This window comes from Trichoplusia ni, chromosome 11 (assembly GCF_003590095.1).
Source record: "Trichoplusia ni isolate ovarian cell line Hi5 chromosome 11, tn1, whole genome shotgun sequence".
NCBI lineage: Eukaryota > Metazoa > Arthropoda > Insecta > Lepidoptera > Noctuidae > Trichoplusia > Trichoplusia ni.
In genome coordinates this window covers 5,867,314-5,884,605 of record NC_039488.1, presented here as the reverse complement: position 1 = coordinate 5,884,605, position 17,292 = coordinate 5,867,314, and the positions used below count along the sequence as shown (strand labels likewise).

The 17,292-nt window shown below is 35.8% G+C and overlaps 1 protein-coding gene across 5 annotated transcripts in view; it reads right to left on the bottom strand.

Annotated features, from left to right (window-relative positions):
• Nucleotides 1-17,292, bottom strand: part of LOC113499062 (copper-transporting ATPase 1) — a 69,619-nt gene that overhangs the window by 33,081 nt on the left and 19,246 nt on the right. The window contains exon 2 of one of the 5 annotated variants that reach the window (XM_026879398.1): nucleotides 11,591-11,808. The exons of 2 other annotated variants lie outside the window; for them this stretch is intronic. In XM_026879398.1, the coding sequence (XP_026735199.1) occupies nucleotides 11,591-11,634 (44 nt within the window). In that variant the 5' untranslated portion in view covers nucleotides 11,635-11,808. Of the gene's footprint in view, nucleotides 1-151; nucleotides 270-11,590; nucleotides 11,809-17,292 lie in introns of those variants that run through there. 2 more of the 5 variants (XM_026879399.1, XM_026879401.1) reach the window with 2 other exon arrangements.

Here is a 17,292-nt window from a genome sequence, read left to right as displayed (position 1 = left end):
CAATAACTTAATCACTGCTTTTCCAATTCAGAAAAGAAAATAGGGCTTTAACGAAATAATCCTGGATTTATACACACGAAAAAAGCAATATACCTAACTATCAAAAACTAAATCCGAATCCAAAAAAGTAAACACAAATAAAAATACTCACGGATAAAAACAAAAAGTCCGCACGAAATATAAATCCTTTTTCGAAAAACGCAAAATAGAACGGAGCGAACACGACCGACTAATCGCGGGTTAACGCGCGAAATAATACATCATGGCGTCCAACATGGCCGCCAATGTTTATAAAAATCACAAATGCTTAGATCGAATAATGCAAAGTTTATTATAGAAATAATAATGTTTGGCGTGATAGTATTATAAACGATTCGTGTGTATCAAACAGCTGATGTTTGAGGTGCCATATTTACAATAACGGTCAACTATTAAACTATAAATTATGTAAGCGTATGTGTAGTACCTACATAACATGGCGATGTTACTATAATAAGATATTCAAAATAAACTTTTTGTGGTTGGGAACGCATTGTCTTGGACTACCTACTTTCTGAGTCAATGGGGTTTATTTGTAGATGCAAAAGTTTCGCGAATTATAACAGACAATAATTAATTACACGCACGGATAACCGAGAGGTTGAAGTCATCACGCCAAAGCCAAGGTGTCTGAAGTGTCTCAAGTTCGATAGGACAATCATTGTATGATCCACGATTGCTTGTCCTGAGTCTAGGTGTCTTGTGCATGTTACTTAAATTTTTGTGATTCTCCCCACGACACAAGAAGTAAATTCCTTAGTGCGGGAGTCGTTAACAACAAAAATTAGACAATAATTGCATCAGTCTGTAAATGACAACGTTGAATTGTGGGCCCCGGCTGTTATTCTTACATTCTGACAGTCTTTACAGGCAGACAGAATCTTGAAAATCTGAAAATCAATCTGACTAAGGGGTATCGTGTTGTCCAGGTAACTGGGTTGAGGAGGTCAGATAGACAGTCGCTCTATAAAACACTGGTACTTAGCTGGATCTGGTTAGACTGGAAGCCGACCACAACATATAGCGTAGCTTAACTTGAGATCGATCCATGCAGTTATAGCTTAGCCACGGGATCGTCGATACATGTATCGTGAATAATCAGCGCTTAATATACCAGTTATCATGAAATACCTTTCTCTTTATTGTTCATGCAACAATATCACGCAATATGGCTGTAATACAGCATGATTATACAATATTGGATATATAACGTTAATCCCATCAATTTGAGTTTAAACTTTAAAGCATTGACGAGGAGTTTGAAAGAGTAGAGCTATGTGGAGTGGAATATTTCTGGTATCTATCTGGTATTTAGCTAAAAGTGAAAAAGCTGAGGTGTTGAAAAAAAGGGTGTATCTCATGAATACTTATAGATAGACAGTTACAATTTTTAACTGTGTGTACCTATGATATTTTTTATAGCTATACTTTACAACAAATAATAAAACAAAAAGTGAGGTTGAGTAGGGGTTGTTACGGTAAATGAATGGTGGAAGGATTTTTGCACCATGAAATTCTCAGATCTGTGCTTTTCTTTAGCGAATTAGATTATGGAACCCTGAAAACTAATTCTCTACAAAGTACCTGATTTGCTTCCGTGATTCTGTACCTTTTTTTCTGATGGGAAATCATCAAATGACTCTTTTCGCTTTAGTTTAAGCGGAAGGGAGTGTCAGACTTCTACTGACTAAAACACACCCATGTTCCTTCCTTTGCCCTTCGTGTACCGGGACCATGGGGCCACGCCAAGCCTATCGGACTATCCCGCTGCCCCGACATCATAATGGGTGATCATGTACTTAACTCAAAGTTAAGTGGTCTAAAATACCATAGCTACTTTCTAACAGGGCCTCATGGCTTCTGACAAATATTTAGTCTACTAAACATAAAACATTTTATCCAAAATACAACAACACGAAACCAAGCCACGCTTACAATAATACAAAATAATACATTGTGGAATAGTTTCCACACGCGAATGGGAACTACAGACCCCATTTATAATCTGTTTGCAAAACAAACCCGCCATTGTTTTTTGGCGCGAATGCGTTTTGCGCGGGAAATGTTGACAGATCCGTTTCGGGTCGCGCGCATTGCGAAGTAAATGAAATGTCAGTATAGTATGTAGGTGATATAAATACTTCATTTAAGGCTAATTTCTAGCAAGTAGGGTACTGCTAACTGGTGCTGCTTGCGGTGGCTAGACATCCTTAGTCTTTTTAGTCATCAATTTTAAATCTTATTTTGATACTCTTGCCTATTTCACAATCGCTAATTCGCCGCTATCTGGCAGATAAATTGAAAAATTTCACATTCTTTGTATGAAACAATCTGTCAGTAATTTAAGAGGTCCTTAATGTTTTGTATTGATATCATAAACTTGTTTAGTTGACACGTTCCTTTGATAATTGCTGTCTATTTTATGTTGTTGTAAATGATATTTTTTGAGGCGTTTCTTTTTCATAGCTAATGCACTTAAGAACCGTTGAAAGGCGTATCAGGGTGCTGTCCAATGTCGACTTTGACTTCATCATCATCATCATCAGCCTATATTCGTCCACTGCTGGACATAGGCTTCCCCTATTGCACGCCAATAAGATCTATCTCCGCCTAATAAAAAAACGATTTTTGATCCTAATTTTAAGCGATAATAACTTTGTAATTTTATTTTTTATCAGCCCCCTGTGTCCCACTGCTGGGCAAAGGCCTCCACCAAATCCTTCCACGATTCTCTGTTCTGGGCCTCATGGAACCAGCCCGCACGGTACACTACAATACACGCAAGAATCCAAAAAGACTTTTGAGTGCCAGGATTCGATCCTACGACCTTATGACTTCTCAGCCACTGCTAGCCAGCATATACTTACTTATCTACACACCATTATCCACACGATTACTACCTACCTTCAACTTCCTAAAGCGTGACTTATAGCTATTTTTTCTTTGTTTATTTATTTATTTATTACTAGCTGTTGCTTGCGACTTCGTCCGCGTGGTTAGAAGATGTAAGTTATGATTTATATCTACCCTGTTTTTTTCACATTTTCAATTGTATCTTCGCTCCAATTAGTCGCAGCATGATGGTTTATAGCCTAAAACCTTCCTCGATGAATGATCTATTCAACACAAAAACAGTTTTTCAATTTGAACCAGTAGTTCCTGAGATTAGCGCGTTCAAACAAACAAGCAAACTCTTCAGCTTGATATATTAGTATGAAAGTATAGATTACAGAGTAGTGCCTTAGTGTAATATACATATATATCCACAAAAGTGTTCTAAACAGTTTGTCTGTGGTCTCAGGTGAGTCTTTTATGTTTAAACTTGGGAGTTTCATAATCTACATAGTGTGTGATTATGCATAATTTACTATGTCTACTATAGTTCATGCTTATAGCATTGAATTGACGTTTCAAATTAAGTATTTACAGAACCGTTTATATTTATTTTATACGCGCAATAAGTCTTTGTTATCAAATAATTAACTACAATCATATACGCTTAACGGTATTAAGCAAAGTAACTATTGATCTTTACCAACCAACCACGGGATGTGTCGCGGGTTCGATCCCCGAGAAGGACAAGCTTTGTATGCGTCATTGCAGCATAGCATAACATCATTTGTTTTGTGTCTAAGTATAATTTATCTATATTGTGTATGTATTTAGAAATATATAAGTATGTTTATCAGTTGTCTAGTACTCATAATACAAGCTTTGCTTAGTTTGATAATAGATGGCGTTGTGTGAAAGTTGCGCAATATTATGAAAATAGTTATGACTATGTGATGATTTTTTCCGAATTACTATTTGTGCAGAGTTAATTACTTTTTTATTAATAAATACTTGGAAAGCACTGCTTAATAGATAGTAAAAGGTCCTTTATTTATTTATTTAAATAGGACGGCAAAAGTAGTTGTATTAAATTAACCGTTTTAAACTTCACGTATTTTTTCTCCGTTTTTGTTAAAAATTTTATTACTCCTTTGCTCTACTTAATCATGATAGCATATATGATAGCTGAAGATTATGTTTGTTTGTTTGAACTTGCTAATCTCAGGAACTACTGGTTCAAATTGAAAAATTCTCTTTGGGTTGGTGAGAAACGTTATAAGCTATATACCATCACGCTGCGACTAATAGGAGCGAAGATACAATGGAAAATGTGGAAAAAAACAGGGCAGTTATAAATCATAACTTATATCTTCTAACCACGCGGACGAAGTCGCGGGCAGCATCTAGTTAACAATAAAAATTGTCCACAAATAAATTTAAAACTACCAAACGTTGTTTCTACCCTAATTTAATGTTTGTTACTACAGAACTTCGGACTGAATAATCCGATTTTGTTGATATTTTTTTTAACTTATTAAATGATTTACTCACGCGTATTTATCGGAATCGCCCGAGTAGTTTCGGAGCCAACCGGAGTCCTTAATCATGAGCTGACGCGGCGGGATCGCGAGTCGAAATATAGCTGTCATTTGGTCCCGTAAGAAAACATCAAACATGGCTCTGTAGTTTTTATGAAAGACCGATCTACGTTTCTTTTGTAACAAAATCAGCTGTCTTGTGTCATAAGGTACAGCCAGGTTACACACGAAAAAACAGCAAATTCTTTGCTGAATTCTCCATTTTTATTCTTAAGGTACGGAAACCTAAAAAATACAATATCCGATATCACTATTATCTACAATTTACAACGGGATTAACATTAAACCCATCTGGCGTATCATAATGTAACCTAAATAGGAAGTCGTGTGTCAAGTTATTAATACGGGTGTCAACATCATGTGACTACCCGATCCTGATTACCTTATCACTTATCAGAGATTACCATCAAGTGTCTCCATTTATGATGTAACTAGCTGTTGCCCGCGACTTCGTCCCCGTGCGTAAGTTATGATTTATACCTGCCCTATTTTTTTCACATGTTCCTTTGTACCTTCGCTCTTATTAGTCGCAGCGTGATGGTTTATAGCCTTAAGCCTTTCTCGATTAATGGTCTATTCAACACAAAAAAAAAACAATTTGGACCAGTAGTTCCTGAGATTAGCGCGTTCAAACAAACAAACTCTTCAGCTTTATATATTAGTATAGAAGTATAGATTAAGAAGTATTGTTATGGTGTTGACTGGGTGCTACCATTGAAATAGGAAAAATAAAAAAAAACATCTTAAAAGAACCACGTTTGTACTGTGCCTGGGTGTAAATGATTTATAATATGTATGTATTTACAAGTACGCCACGCTCCTAGCGCGCGACGTGTCGCGGGTATGACCCCGCGTAGGACAAGCATTTGTGTGATCCACGAATGCTTGTCCTGAGTCTGAGTGTCTTTGTGCATGTGACTTAAATGTTTGTGAAGCCCTCAACGACACAAGGATTAAATTTATAAGTAATTTTAAAACATCCGAAATGTAATCAGAAGCCTCTAATTTAAGTTCTATCTTAGGATAATCTTTCCATTATATTATTTGCATTAAATTGCAAATATTATTCGCTTTACAACGCTTTCTGCGTATTAAATTATAAACAATTCAAGTGCCTACGTATTTATCAGGAAAATTAGAAATATTACATTAGTAACATTAGGTGCGCAATACGTAACAAAATATCAAATAATATTTTTTTAACAACAAAAACATAAAAGAGACTTCAAATAAAAAAATACTATGACAAACATGATGAAATTTGTATGGGAACAGATGAGAGTTACCTACGTTAGGTTAAATTAAAAAAAAAACACAGTATCGGTATACCCAATCCCGAGCTCTAAGGTAACAACAACAATAAAAAAAAGTGCACGGATAGGCGAGTGGTTGAGTAATGAGTATACCACGTGAAACCCACTGAGCGCAACGTGTCGCGAGTTCGTTCCCCGCATAGGACAAGCATTTGTGTGATCCACGAACGCTTGTCCTGAGTCTGGGTGTCTTTGTGCGTGTGACTTGAATGTTTGTGAAACCTACGACACAAGGATCATCATCATCATTCCCAATTATTTTATTTGGGGTCGGCGCAACATGTCCTTCCATACCTCTCTATCTGAGGTCATCTCACAAGAAACACACTTTGCAGCCACATCGTCTTTCACACAATCCATCCATCGTTTTTTTGGTCGTCCTCTTCCCCTATATCCATCCACATCCATGCTTAGGATAAAAGTCCTAAATGAGAAAGTCTTTTTTTTAAATAAACGATTTGAGAATTTGCCTTTTGGAATTAAATTGAAAATACAATACAATATCCGATCAATTTTTTATCGTATATCGTGATCCATTTACTAGAAGCTACACAATAATTTCTATCGCTGATAACGCCTGTCTCTTATCAGTAATCACGTTTGTTATCCACGTCGTAAATAAAGGTGTGTAGTTTTATAACAAATATAGAGTCTTCTATTTATTTATTTATTTATTTATTTATTAATTAAAGGCACACCAACAACATATTTACAAATATTATGTATACAATTATTATATTTTTCTCCCTGCAGTGTAAATATGTCACTTACAGGTGTACACACCATTCATATAATAGTTCACATTTTTATTACAATATTATTTTTATATAATATACATTAAATAACATTGATGAAGATTAATTTTAATTTTGATGAATACATTATTATTATACAGTAAATATATTAAATTAAATTAAAAAAAAATTATCACACAAAAATTTAAAAAAAAATATTAGATTAAATAAGTTTGAAAAATAAATAATGAGAGTCACAATTTTGGAATTTTTGAAATTTCTTGAAAATTTTACGTTTTAACATAAGATAGATATAGTCATAGTCAGCTGATCAAAGTTCAAGTACTTTTGCTTTAAAGGTTGTTACCCTATCGAAGAATATGTCGATATCTCTGTTTTGGGCACAGATTTTATTATATGCTGATACCATCCTGTTGAGAGGAGCGTGCTGGCCGAGATTCGTTCGAGATGGTATAACAACGAACGTTCTGTTTAGCTTTACTGCCCTAACATAACTTTGACGTGGTACTTCCAATAGCACTCTACTAAGGAGATCGGGAGCTGATACCAAACCGTTAACTATCTTATAAAGGGTACAGAGGTCAATAAGTACTCTACGTTGTTTTAAGGAAGATAGATGGAAGTAACTAAGACGTTGAGCGTAGTCTGCTCTGTAAGGGCATTGATGATCTTTGTACCTTAAAAGTCTGGTGATTTTTTTCTGAACTCGCTCAATGCGGTTGATATGGACATCATAAACGGGGTTCCAAACGGCAGAAGCGTATTCAAGATGACTTCGTACCAACGAGTTATAGAGTATTTTTATCGTCTGAGTATTTCTGAAGTCTTTGCTCATTCTGCTAATAAATCCCACCATCTTGTTGGCTTTTTTTATTACCATGTTTATGTGTTCGGTAAATGACAAATCACTACTTATAACTATGCCCAAGTCACGAATGTTTTTAACCTGATCTATTAATGTTCCATTTAGGGAATATGTGGAAGGTATGGGTCGCTTTTTACGTGTGAATGTAATGTGATAACATTTTGAAACATTTAAAGCCATTTTATTTCTGTCACACCAATTTTGCAAAGCGTCAAGGTCTGACTGAAGTAAGACCACATCTTCTTGGATGTTCACCTGACGGTAGATCTTAAGATCGTCAGCAAAAAGAGAGCAATGACTGTGCCTGAAACATTGTACGATATCGTTAACAAATGTTATAAAAAGAATAGGACCGGTATGAGAGCCTTGCGGTACTCCTGATGTCGCGTAATATTCAAATGAGTGATAACCGTTTACAACAACTTGCTGTGTTCGCTGATGGAGGTATGACTCAAACCATTTTAGTAGTTCTCCATGTATCCCGTGACATTGTAGTTTCATCAGTAAAATTTGATGGTCTACTTTATCAAAAGCGCTGCTGAAGTCAGCGTAGAGAGCGTCAATTTGTTGACCAGAGTCAACAGACTTACATAGATCATCAACATATGATATTAGATTCGTCTCCGTAGACTTGCCGGAGCAGAAACCGTGCTGACTAGAAGATAACTGTGGTTTTACATGGGATGTCAGAATTGGACATATTAAGGATTCAAATATTTTCGAAAATATGGAAAGCAAGGAGATTGGTCGGTAGTTTTTTGCATCAGTACAATCACCTTTCTTGAATATTGGTACGACGTTAGCTCTTTTCCAAACAGTCGGAAATAGTGAACTTGCAAGCGACTTGTTAAAAATCAGTGTTAGTGGCAAGGTAAGATGTCTAGCACATTTCTTTATGAAAAGTGGTGGTATTCCGTCTGGCCCAGTACCCTTCGCTGCATCAATTTTGTTGATGGCTTTGAGTACTTCGCGTTCGCTAAAGGCAATTTTGCTTAGTGTATTCTGTGGAAGCATGGGATGTACCGTATCATTTAGTAAGCACGGATCCGTACTCCCACAGAATACAGAAGAGAATTGAGAAGCAAAAATATTACAAATAGCATCCCCCGATGACGCAACAATGTCATTCAGTTTTATTTCGGACGGTATGGCGTTGTGTCTTGAATTTTTTGTTTTAATGAATGACCAGAACGTTTTAGGATTGGAACGTATACTGTTTTCCGTTGATTGAACATATATCCTGTAGCAGTTTTTGATAAGTACTCGCGCCCTTTTATCAATTAATCTATACTCCATCTCATCTCGGGGGTTGCCGTGCCTCTTGAATCGAACCCTTAACTTTTCCTTATCTTTTAGAACACCAACCAAGGCCCTCGAGTACCAAGGAGGATATTTATGGTTTAGGCGTTTTCGCTTAGGAACATGTTCTTTTATGATCTTCCAAAGGGATTCGTAAAACACGTCAGTCATCAAGTCGACTTCGGAGCATTTGTTGAGGCACTGTTTCCAGTCTATACTGCTTAATTTGGAATTAATTCTAGTAGGTTTGTGACATTATCATAAACAAAATAAAATAGTTTCCAGATTCCTTAACAATATTTTGGCTGAATAACTTATCCAAGTTAATATGAAAACGCGCATTCTACTATGTATGCACGTTTGTTCCTCTTGCACGCAAAAACGACGGAACGGATTTAGACGAAACTTGGTACACAGATAGTTTATAACTAGGATTAACACATAATAACAACAGGATAGTTTTTATCCGGATAAAATCCGTTCCCGTGGGAGCAGGACCGCGGGCAACAGCTAGTTAACAATATAAACAGAATAGTTAATAGGATTTGCGACACGATTTACAAAAAAGGAGGATCAGTCAAGTTCCTGACCGTACCAAACGTTGCTGAAACTCAATACAAATACCTCATTCCTGGAAATTTTAATTGGCCAGGTAGATTCAAATTTCCTGAGATACAGACTGTTGAAAAAATAATGGCACCTTAAGAATAGGCATCCGGTTTTATCCTTCAGACACGAAACTTATTAATCCCCACCTCTTTTTAAGTTAATTAGACTAGAAATATAATCTAAGTTAATTCTAATAGGTGAAAGGTATCAAAAGGTTAGTCTAGCACTTTGGTATGTAACCTCGTGGCTTTTCGTGTAAACTTGACATTGATACAATAATAAAAAAATAACGTTTTGTAATTATTTAACTCCGGAAATATTTTGCCTTAGGCCTCGGATAAAAACAATAAATTATTATCAACAGATACGGCCACTATTTTTAATGGAGTAAGGTTTTTTAAACGATCGGTTATAGATTTATAAGCTCCCTAACCTTGGCAAAGGTTGCACTGAAGCTGAAGTGCTTGGTTGTTTGAATAGGATATGTACAACCATCACGCTATTATTAAGAGGAGCTGGGCAGTAATCAATAAGTTACAAGAAAGGGGAAAAGTTCCTGGCACTCTTAAACTAATAATCCGATTCAAAATAATCCTATCTTTTACCTTAAAGTCTAAGTGGACAAAGGCGCACGCAACAGCTAGTTATAAAGATAAATAGAAATGCATATTAAGTAGACGAGACATTATTCTGTTCAAAATTAACGAAGCATCGTATTGTCGAATATTTAACTTAAGCCCCGGAAAATTACAATTTTCTAGCTAAAGACGTTCATGAGACACAGCCTTGTGACAAATGAACAGACTACGAAGCTTTCATTTCTGTTTTTACCCATACAAACCCTAAAATATTCTTAAAGTATACACCGACAAAAATCTCCTCTCTACTTAATTTAAAACCAAATAATTACACATAAATACTAACCTCTCACCACCATTCACAATTCAATTCCATTCAAGAATCTCATTGAGAACGAAGCGAACACGTGCTCTCGTGACAAAGCGAGAGCGTCAATTAAATCAATACGAAACGCGCGTGGGTAGTCTTAAACGAGTGACGTCATAAGCGTAGGAGGGGATGGCACAGAATGGTATGAAAGGAATTTTTCATTAAGGAATATATTATGAAGAGGAATTTGGTTTTTCATTAATATTTATGTGAGAGTAAGGGGAGTATTTGTGGGTAAGTATTTAATAATTTGATTCTTGTGAGAATGTAGTTAAGTGTGTTAATATTAGGAGATGATGATCAATTTTTGTTACAGTAATCATTTTTACACTTCTACGCAAGAACAAGGGTGTTATAAGTTAGACGTGTCTGTCAGTCTGTCTGTTTATTTGTGGTATCATAGCTCATAAACTGTTTGAACGATTTCAATTTAGGGTGTTACTATAAGTTTGACTTGTCTGGCTGTCTGTGATATCATAGCTCATGAACGGGTTGAGCGATTTCAATTTAGGGTGTTACTATAAGTTTGACAAGTCTGGCTGTGTGTGACATCATAGCTCCCGAACGGGTTGAGTGTTGTCAATTTAGTTTGTTTTTTAATTAAGGTGAATTATATGCGTCTACTCCGAGACATGTTTTGCTAAAATGAAAATTAGGCATTCAAATTTTTTTGGAAATCTTGCTAACGGACTAATATTATAAACTGCTCAATCAACTTCGAAAGGTCCCTAAATCCAACCATGAAATGTAATCCTTTATCAGGACTCTCTGACAACACAAACACTGCACTGGTATCACCACCGCCACTACCACAGTGGGAGTGGGAGTGGCGTGACCGATAGCCACTGATAAGCGGTTCTAGGTGACGATGCAATATAGTATCATATGGTTGTACGGATATTTTGCTTAGCTATATTTCAGAAAAATATAGCTAGTACAACAATAATTTTGGGCGAATAGTACATTACAACATTTAGGTGTACCGGATTCACCCGCTGTTCAATTTTTATCGGGCGAATCTACCGCTAAAAAATATTTAAAATTGAAAGTACATAGTCGATTCGAAATTCAGGCGAATCGACTAAACCCCGATATTTGTCCCTCATTCACGGAGATTTTGAATTGCATCCCACAAACCCATCACTGAAATGACATTGAAAAAAAAATAGGAATTTTAACTAATTGTATTTACAGACTAATTTAATAATATGTACACTTAAAATAGATACAACAAAAACAATAATTAAAATAAGGCATGGAACCCACAAGAACACAAGACTTATTCATAGTTTTTTAAACAAAAATGTAAAAATAATTAAAAATAATCCTTACCCAATCTCCAGATCGTCCAACCGCTGGTACTTTACTCCACGCATCGTGCTATCTCTCTCGCACTACACATGAACATATACCACTGTCTCACTCGCACAACACTGTCACTATATGCACTGGAAATATAGATAAGGTTGTGTTCTCTTCTCGAAATTCAAACGTTCGATATTAATGTCAAATTTGACAGTAACGGTCGTTATTTTTTCAAACGCTATTTTCTATACAAATAAAAATAATGAAATTAAGTTTGATTTTGCTAATGATTTGATCGTTTATTGTGTTAGTTTTGTTTCAAATTGGTTTTAGTAAAAAGCCTAACAAGTTTAAGAAACCAGGCCAAATATGCCAGTCAAGAAAATCATGTTCGTTGGTTTTAGTATAAGCCTCCTTCAGCATCCTTCGGATCCAGACCTTTAAAACCACTCATTTTAATAAACTTAATAGAACTACGTCTAAAAAAAAAACATATTTATTGTGATCTAACTTAGACGAAAAACCATTTCCGATGATATTTATAATTTACATTTTAAATAATGTTTTTTTTTGGTGTTATAAACATATTATTATCAACGCCTCTACTATACCTGTATATAAGGATAATCTAATGAAGGCTACATCATAATATACCTATATACACCGTTATTTTTTTGTCGTCTTACAAAAGCAGCCCAGTTCATGCATCCAATAACTAGAACACGTTCATGATAAAAAAAATAGGTATTTATGAGATTTGAATAAATTTAAAATGCAATTTTTATTCAATATTATGATGCAATTCGTAGTTTTATAGAAACACAGCTCTGTAGCGATCGCGGATTTTTAAGAATATATTTCAGATTTCTCTGGTTTAATTTTATGTCGTACTTATTATCTTAGTTGATGATAAAAAAATAACAATCGCGCCTAGGGGTATTTTACGTCGGATACATGAACTGGGCTACTTTTGTAAGACGACTAAAAGTCATAACTTTAATCACCGTGTATATCAACTCTAGTTACAAATACAGGCCAACAAACTTTAGTTCCTATAGACTCTCAACAAGAGTAAAACGTCTTGAGCACAATTAAGAAGACCTTGAAGAATGCCAACTCATTAAACAATCTATATCACAGTTTAAACAAATGAATCATCACGGATCTTAATAAAAATAGTAATTAATTCGTTGTCACTATTGTATGGTTGATGTCTAACCTGGTTTCAACCGCGGCAGCTTCAATAGGAGACTGACCGACAGACTGACACTAGATTTTAATCTATACTAATATACACGTTGTTGTCTTACAAAAGCAGCCCAGTTCATGTATCCGACATAAAATACCCCTAGGCGCGATTATTTTTTTTTTATCATCAACTAAGATAATAGGTACAAAGAAAAATGAAACATGAAAAATCTGAAAAATCCTGTTGAAAATGATAAAAAACGCCGCCGCCCGCGCCCCTCACCATTGTTCCAAGGCCCGGACCGCGCTCGCAACAGAGCCGTGTTGTTTAAAACTAAAAATTGCATCCTAATGTTGATTAAAAAATGCGTTTTAATTTTTTTCAAATCTCATAAATAACTATTTTTTTATCATGAACTTGTTCTAGTCATTGGATACATGAACTGGGCTGCTTTTGTAAGACGACTAAAAAATCACGGTGTATAAAGCTGAAGAGTTGGTTTGTTTTCACGAGCTAATCTCAGGAACTACTGATCCAAATTGAAAAATTATTTTTGTGTTGAATAGACCATTCATCGAGGAAGGCTTTAGGCTATAAACCATCACGCTGCGACTAATAGGAGCTAAGATACAATGGAAAATGTAAAAAAAAACCGGGCATGTATATCTAAATCATAACTTATATTTTCTACCCACGGAAACGAAGTCGCGGGCAACGGCTAGTATTGTATAAATAAATTGTTTTACGTTCAAAAGTGCCATATACCGGTCTAATTGAAATAAATAATTTGCTTTTGACTTTGGTTTCAGAGGTTAAACCGTTAATGGGGCTCCAAAGTAGACACTGAGGTGCTTAGAGTTTCTCTGTGTTTCGAAAGGCACGTTAAATTGTGTGTCCCGGCTGCTATTTACCTATCTTTGACAGTCGTTACAGGTAGTCAGAAGCTAAGGTTCACAACCAGTCTTAGTAAGGGGTATCGTGTTGCCCAGGTAACTGGGTTAAGGAGGTCAGATAGGCAGTCGCTCCTTGTAAAACACTGGTACTTAGCTGCATCTGGTTAGACTGGAAGCCGACCCCAACATAGCTGGGAAAAGTCTAATACGGGGATGAAAGAGTTTTAGTCGGTGAAAGTCTGACACTCCTTTGCGCTCAACTCAAAACGGGAGGAATCATTTGACAGTTTCTAATCCGAATTGAAAAAGGGGCTGACTTTGCTTTAAACACCCTTGAACAATTTTCAGGTATTGTGGTTGACTGGTGAGTGATGAATTGCTATGCATTGCCATACACCGGCACAAAAAGCGCGGATGACGTAGCACGGCGGTTCAGGTTTAGTCAGTAAGAGTCTGACACTACGCGCTTCCTCCCCTGCGGACGTGGGTGTCCAAGAGCCCAACCACGGCGAACCAAAAAAAAATTTGCTAATTGACTGACGATGTTCTCATACACTAATTTCCTTAGGTAATGAAATGAAATGAAATAATTTATTCTGCAAATAGGATCCCACCAAAAACCTTTTCATGTAAAATGTTGCCAAGACGAGCTCATATGACTCGCACTGTCAAAAAGTTATCAGATCTCATGCAGAGCCAAGCTTCTAACACTACTCGCCCTAACTCTACAAGGCCTAACTTCACAAACTCAACACCTTAGTCAAAATATGTGGCTAGATAGACGTTATCACTTTTACATGTCATTTTTTTTAAGCTAGCTGGAGTCGACATTTCCTAGCTGGCTACCATGAGAAGAAACGTCGAAACAAACTCAGGGTTCATGGCCTCTTAAGTCCAGACAATGCAGTTTTGATATTATAATGATTACTTTATAATATACAAATAAATTCAAAAATACTTCATTACGCAAATTCGAACTGACGACCTTTGGCTTGGCAGTCTAACGGATATAACACTAGACTATAACAGCTATAGCTGTGTATATAGATACGCTCTCAAAAGAAAAGATCAAGTTCACAATTCTCACGGTTATTCACTAATGTAATTTAAAAACAATATCTGGATAGATGTCACTCATCTGTAGCAATATTTTAAAGAGGTTGAATTTGTTTTGCTGTTAGCATCGGCACTAACATTCCACTGAGTTTCTATTCTTTATTTCTTTTTATCAAAAACGACTCAAGAATTAAGGCATTAAATCCTTAAGTCGCGGGAGTTTTACAAACATTCAAGTCACATGCACGAAGACACCCAGACTCGGAACAAGCATTCGTGGATCACACAAATGCTTGTCCTATCATCATCGGCCTAGCCTTTTCACAACTATATTGGGGTCGGCTTCCAGTCTAACCGGATTCAGCTAAGTATCAGTGATTTACAAGGAGCGACTGCCTATCTGACATCCTCAACCCAGTTACCTGGGCAACACGATACCCCTTAGTTAGACAGGCTGTCAGACTTTCTAGCTTCTGACTACGTGTAACGTCGGGAACTCGTTATTACAAAGATGGTCACCCATCTACGGACCAACTGCGTCAAGTTTAGCTTAACCTGTGATCGATTCACTTATGCGATTATTACTTAGCTACGAGCTCCTAAGCGTGGATTGTGATTGCAGGCCGGGGCTCAGATTTTATCTAGCTATCACGGATCATAAGATACAGGCTGGTGTCGAACAGACGAACAGACTACACAGATGTAATATAGGTACGTTTTTTAAAGTAAAAGTTCCATCAAATGACATTATAACCAACACATCTATACTAATATACAAAGCTGAAGAGTTTGTTTGTCTGAACCCGCGAATCTCAGGAACTGCTTGTTCAAATTGAAAAAATTAGGCTATAAACCATCACGCACGCTGCGAGTAGGAGTGAAGAAAAAGTCATAACTTATATCTTCTAACTACGCAGACGAAGTCGCGGGCAACAGGTAGTAATACATATAAAACAATTAGAATGATTAATTAATAAAAACAGATCACTTTATATACACAATAATAAGTAAATATCAAAACAATGGCTTCGTTAACATAACTATCTAGGTATGCATATATTTGTTGCATTTACTTGCGATTGTTTAGTAAGTCTATAAAGAGCTATGGTGTCCTTAGGGTACCGTAACCAAAGTCAAAAAACGGTATCGTATTACTGAAGGTCCGGTGTCTATCAATCTGTCACCAGGCTGTATCTCATAAGCGGTGATAGCTGATTCATTGATTTTTTTTTGCGGTGATAGCTGATTCATTGATTTTTTTTTAAATCTTAAATTTCTCCAAATAATATTACATTTTCCGGATCACAGAGGTCAAATAAATATCAAAAATTTACCATTCTAATATAATATATTTTTTTATAATTTACCTATATTATGAATGTATTTAGAAATATATAAGTATGTTTATCAGTTGTCTAGTACTCATAATACAAGCTTTGCTTAGTTTGAGACTAGATGGCGTTGTGTGAAAGTTGTGGAATATTTTATTACATTACATGTTTATCCTTATATTATATACCCCAATATTTTTACCTGTCGTCTCTACAGTTGTTTCCTCAAGACAAATTGCCGCGTTTTCAATAAGTTATAATTACTTATTATGACTAAGTAATTAGTATTAATCAATTTTACTAAGTCATTATCATACATGAATAAATCGCATACGAATTACAAAAGACATTGTTGCACTCCAGGATTTGATCCTAGGACCTTTGACTTGGCAGTCTAACGGTCAGCCCACTAAACTATCAATGCTGCTTAGGAAACGTTAATTCTAATTGACGTCAGTGTTAAGAAATTATAACTTCCACTATTGAAGTTTTATTTCCTTGGGCGTGCCAAATAATTGCCGATCGTTTTCTAATCCGTACTAATATTATACATGCAAAAGTATATCTGTCTGTCTGTCTCGCTTTCAAACCAAAACTACTGAACCGATTGTAATTAAATTTGGTACACAGATAGTCTAGAGCCTGAGAAAGGACATAATAATATATACTTTTGAACTGAATTATACTGATATCGAAAATAGCATACAATCGGGATAATCTAGGAACTTTTGCATTTGTCATATTACGAAGGTCTTATTAATTGTTAAATGATATAAAATAAATAAGTGACCAAATATCGCGAAAGATAGAGAGGTCCGGAAGAAAACGAAGGTAGTCCTTTCCCAGCTCCTAGTCAGATAGGAAATGTCGACTCCAGCGTTCTCAAAACAAGACATGAAAAAGTGATGAAATATCCTATTTACAGAATAAATTATTTCATTTTGTTTCCCAACAGTGAGACCTGACAAATGCTACAAAAAAGTCTATTTCAAAAGGCATAATTAGTATCGTGTTTTTTGCGAGATCAAATCTCATCCATCTTCAAAGACAAATGTCATCAAAATTGTCAAAAACAGTATAAAAAAAAAACTAAAAAACAACTTAAACTCAAAGAAAATCTTAGCAAAATACTAACAGCGGCTACATTGTATAACAACCGATAAAAAACCTTGTACGCAGTGAAAGTCCGTGGAAAGGGACAGCTCTATTTATTAGAAAAGGATAGAAGATAGACGTAGTTCGCGGAATATTTACTATACT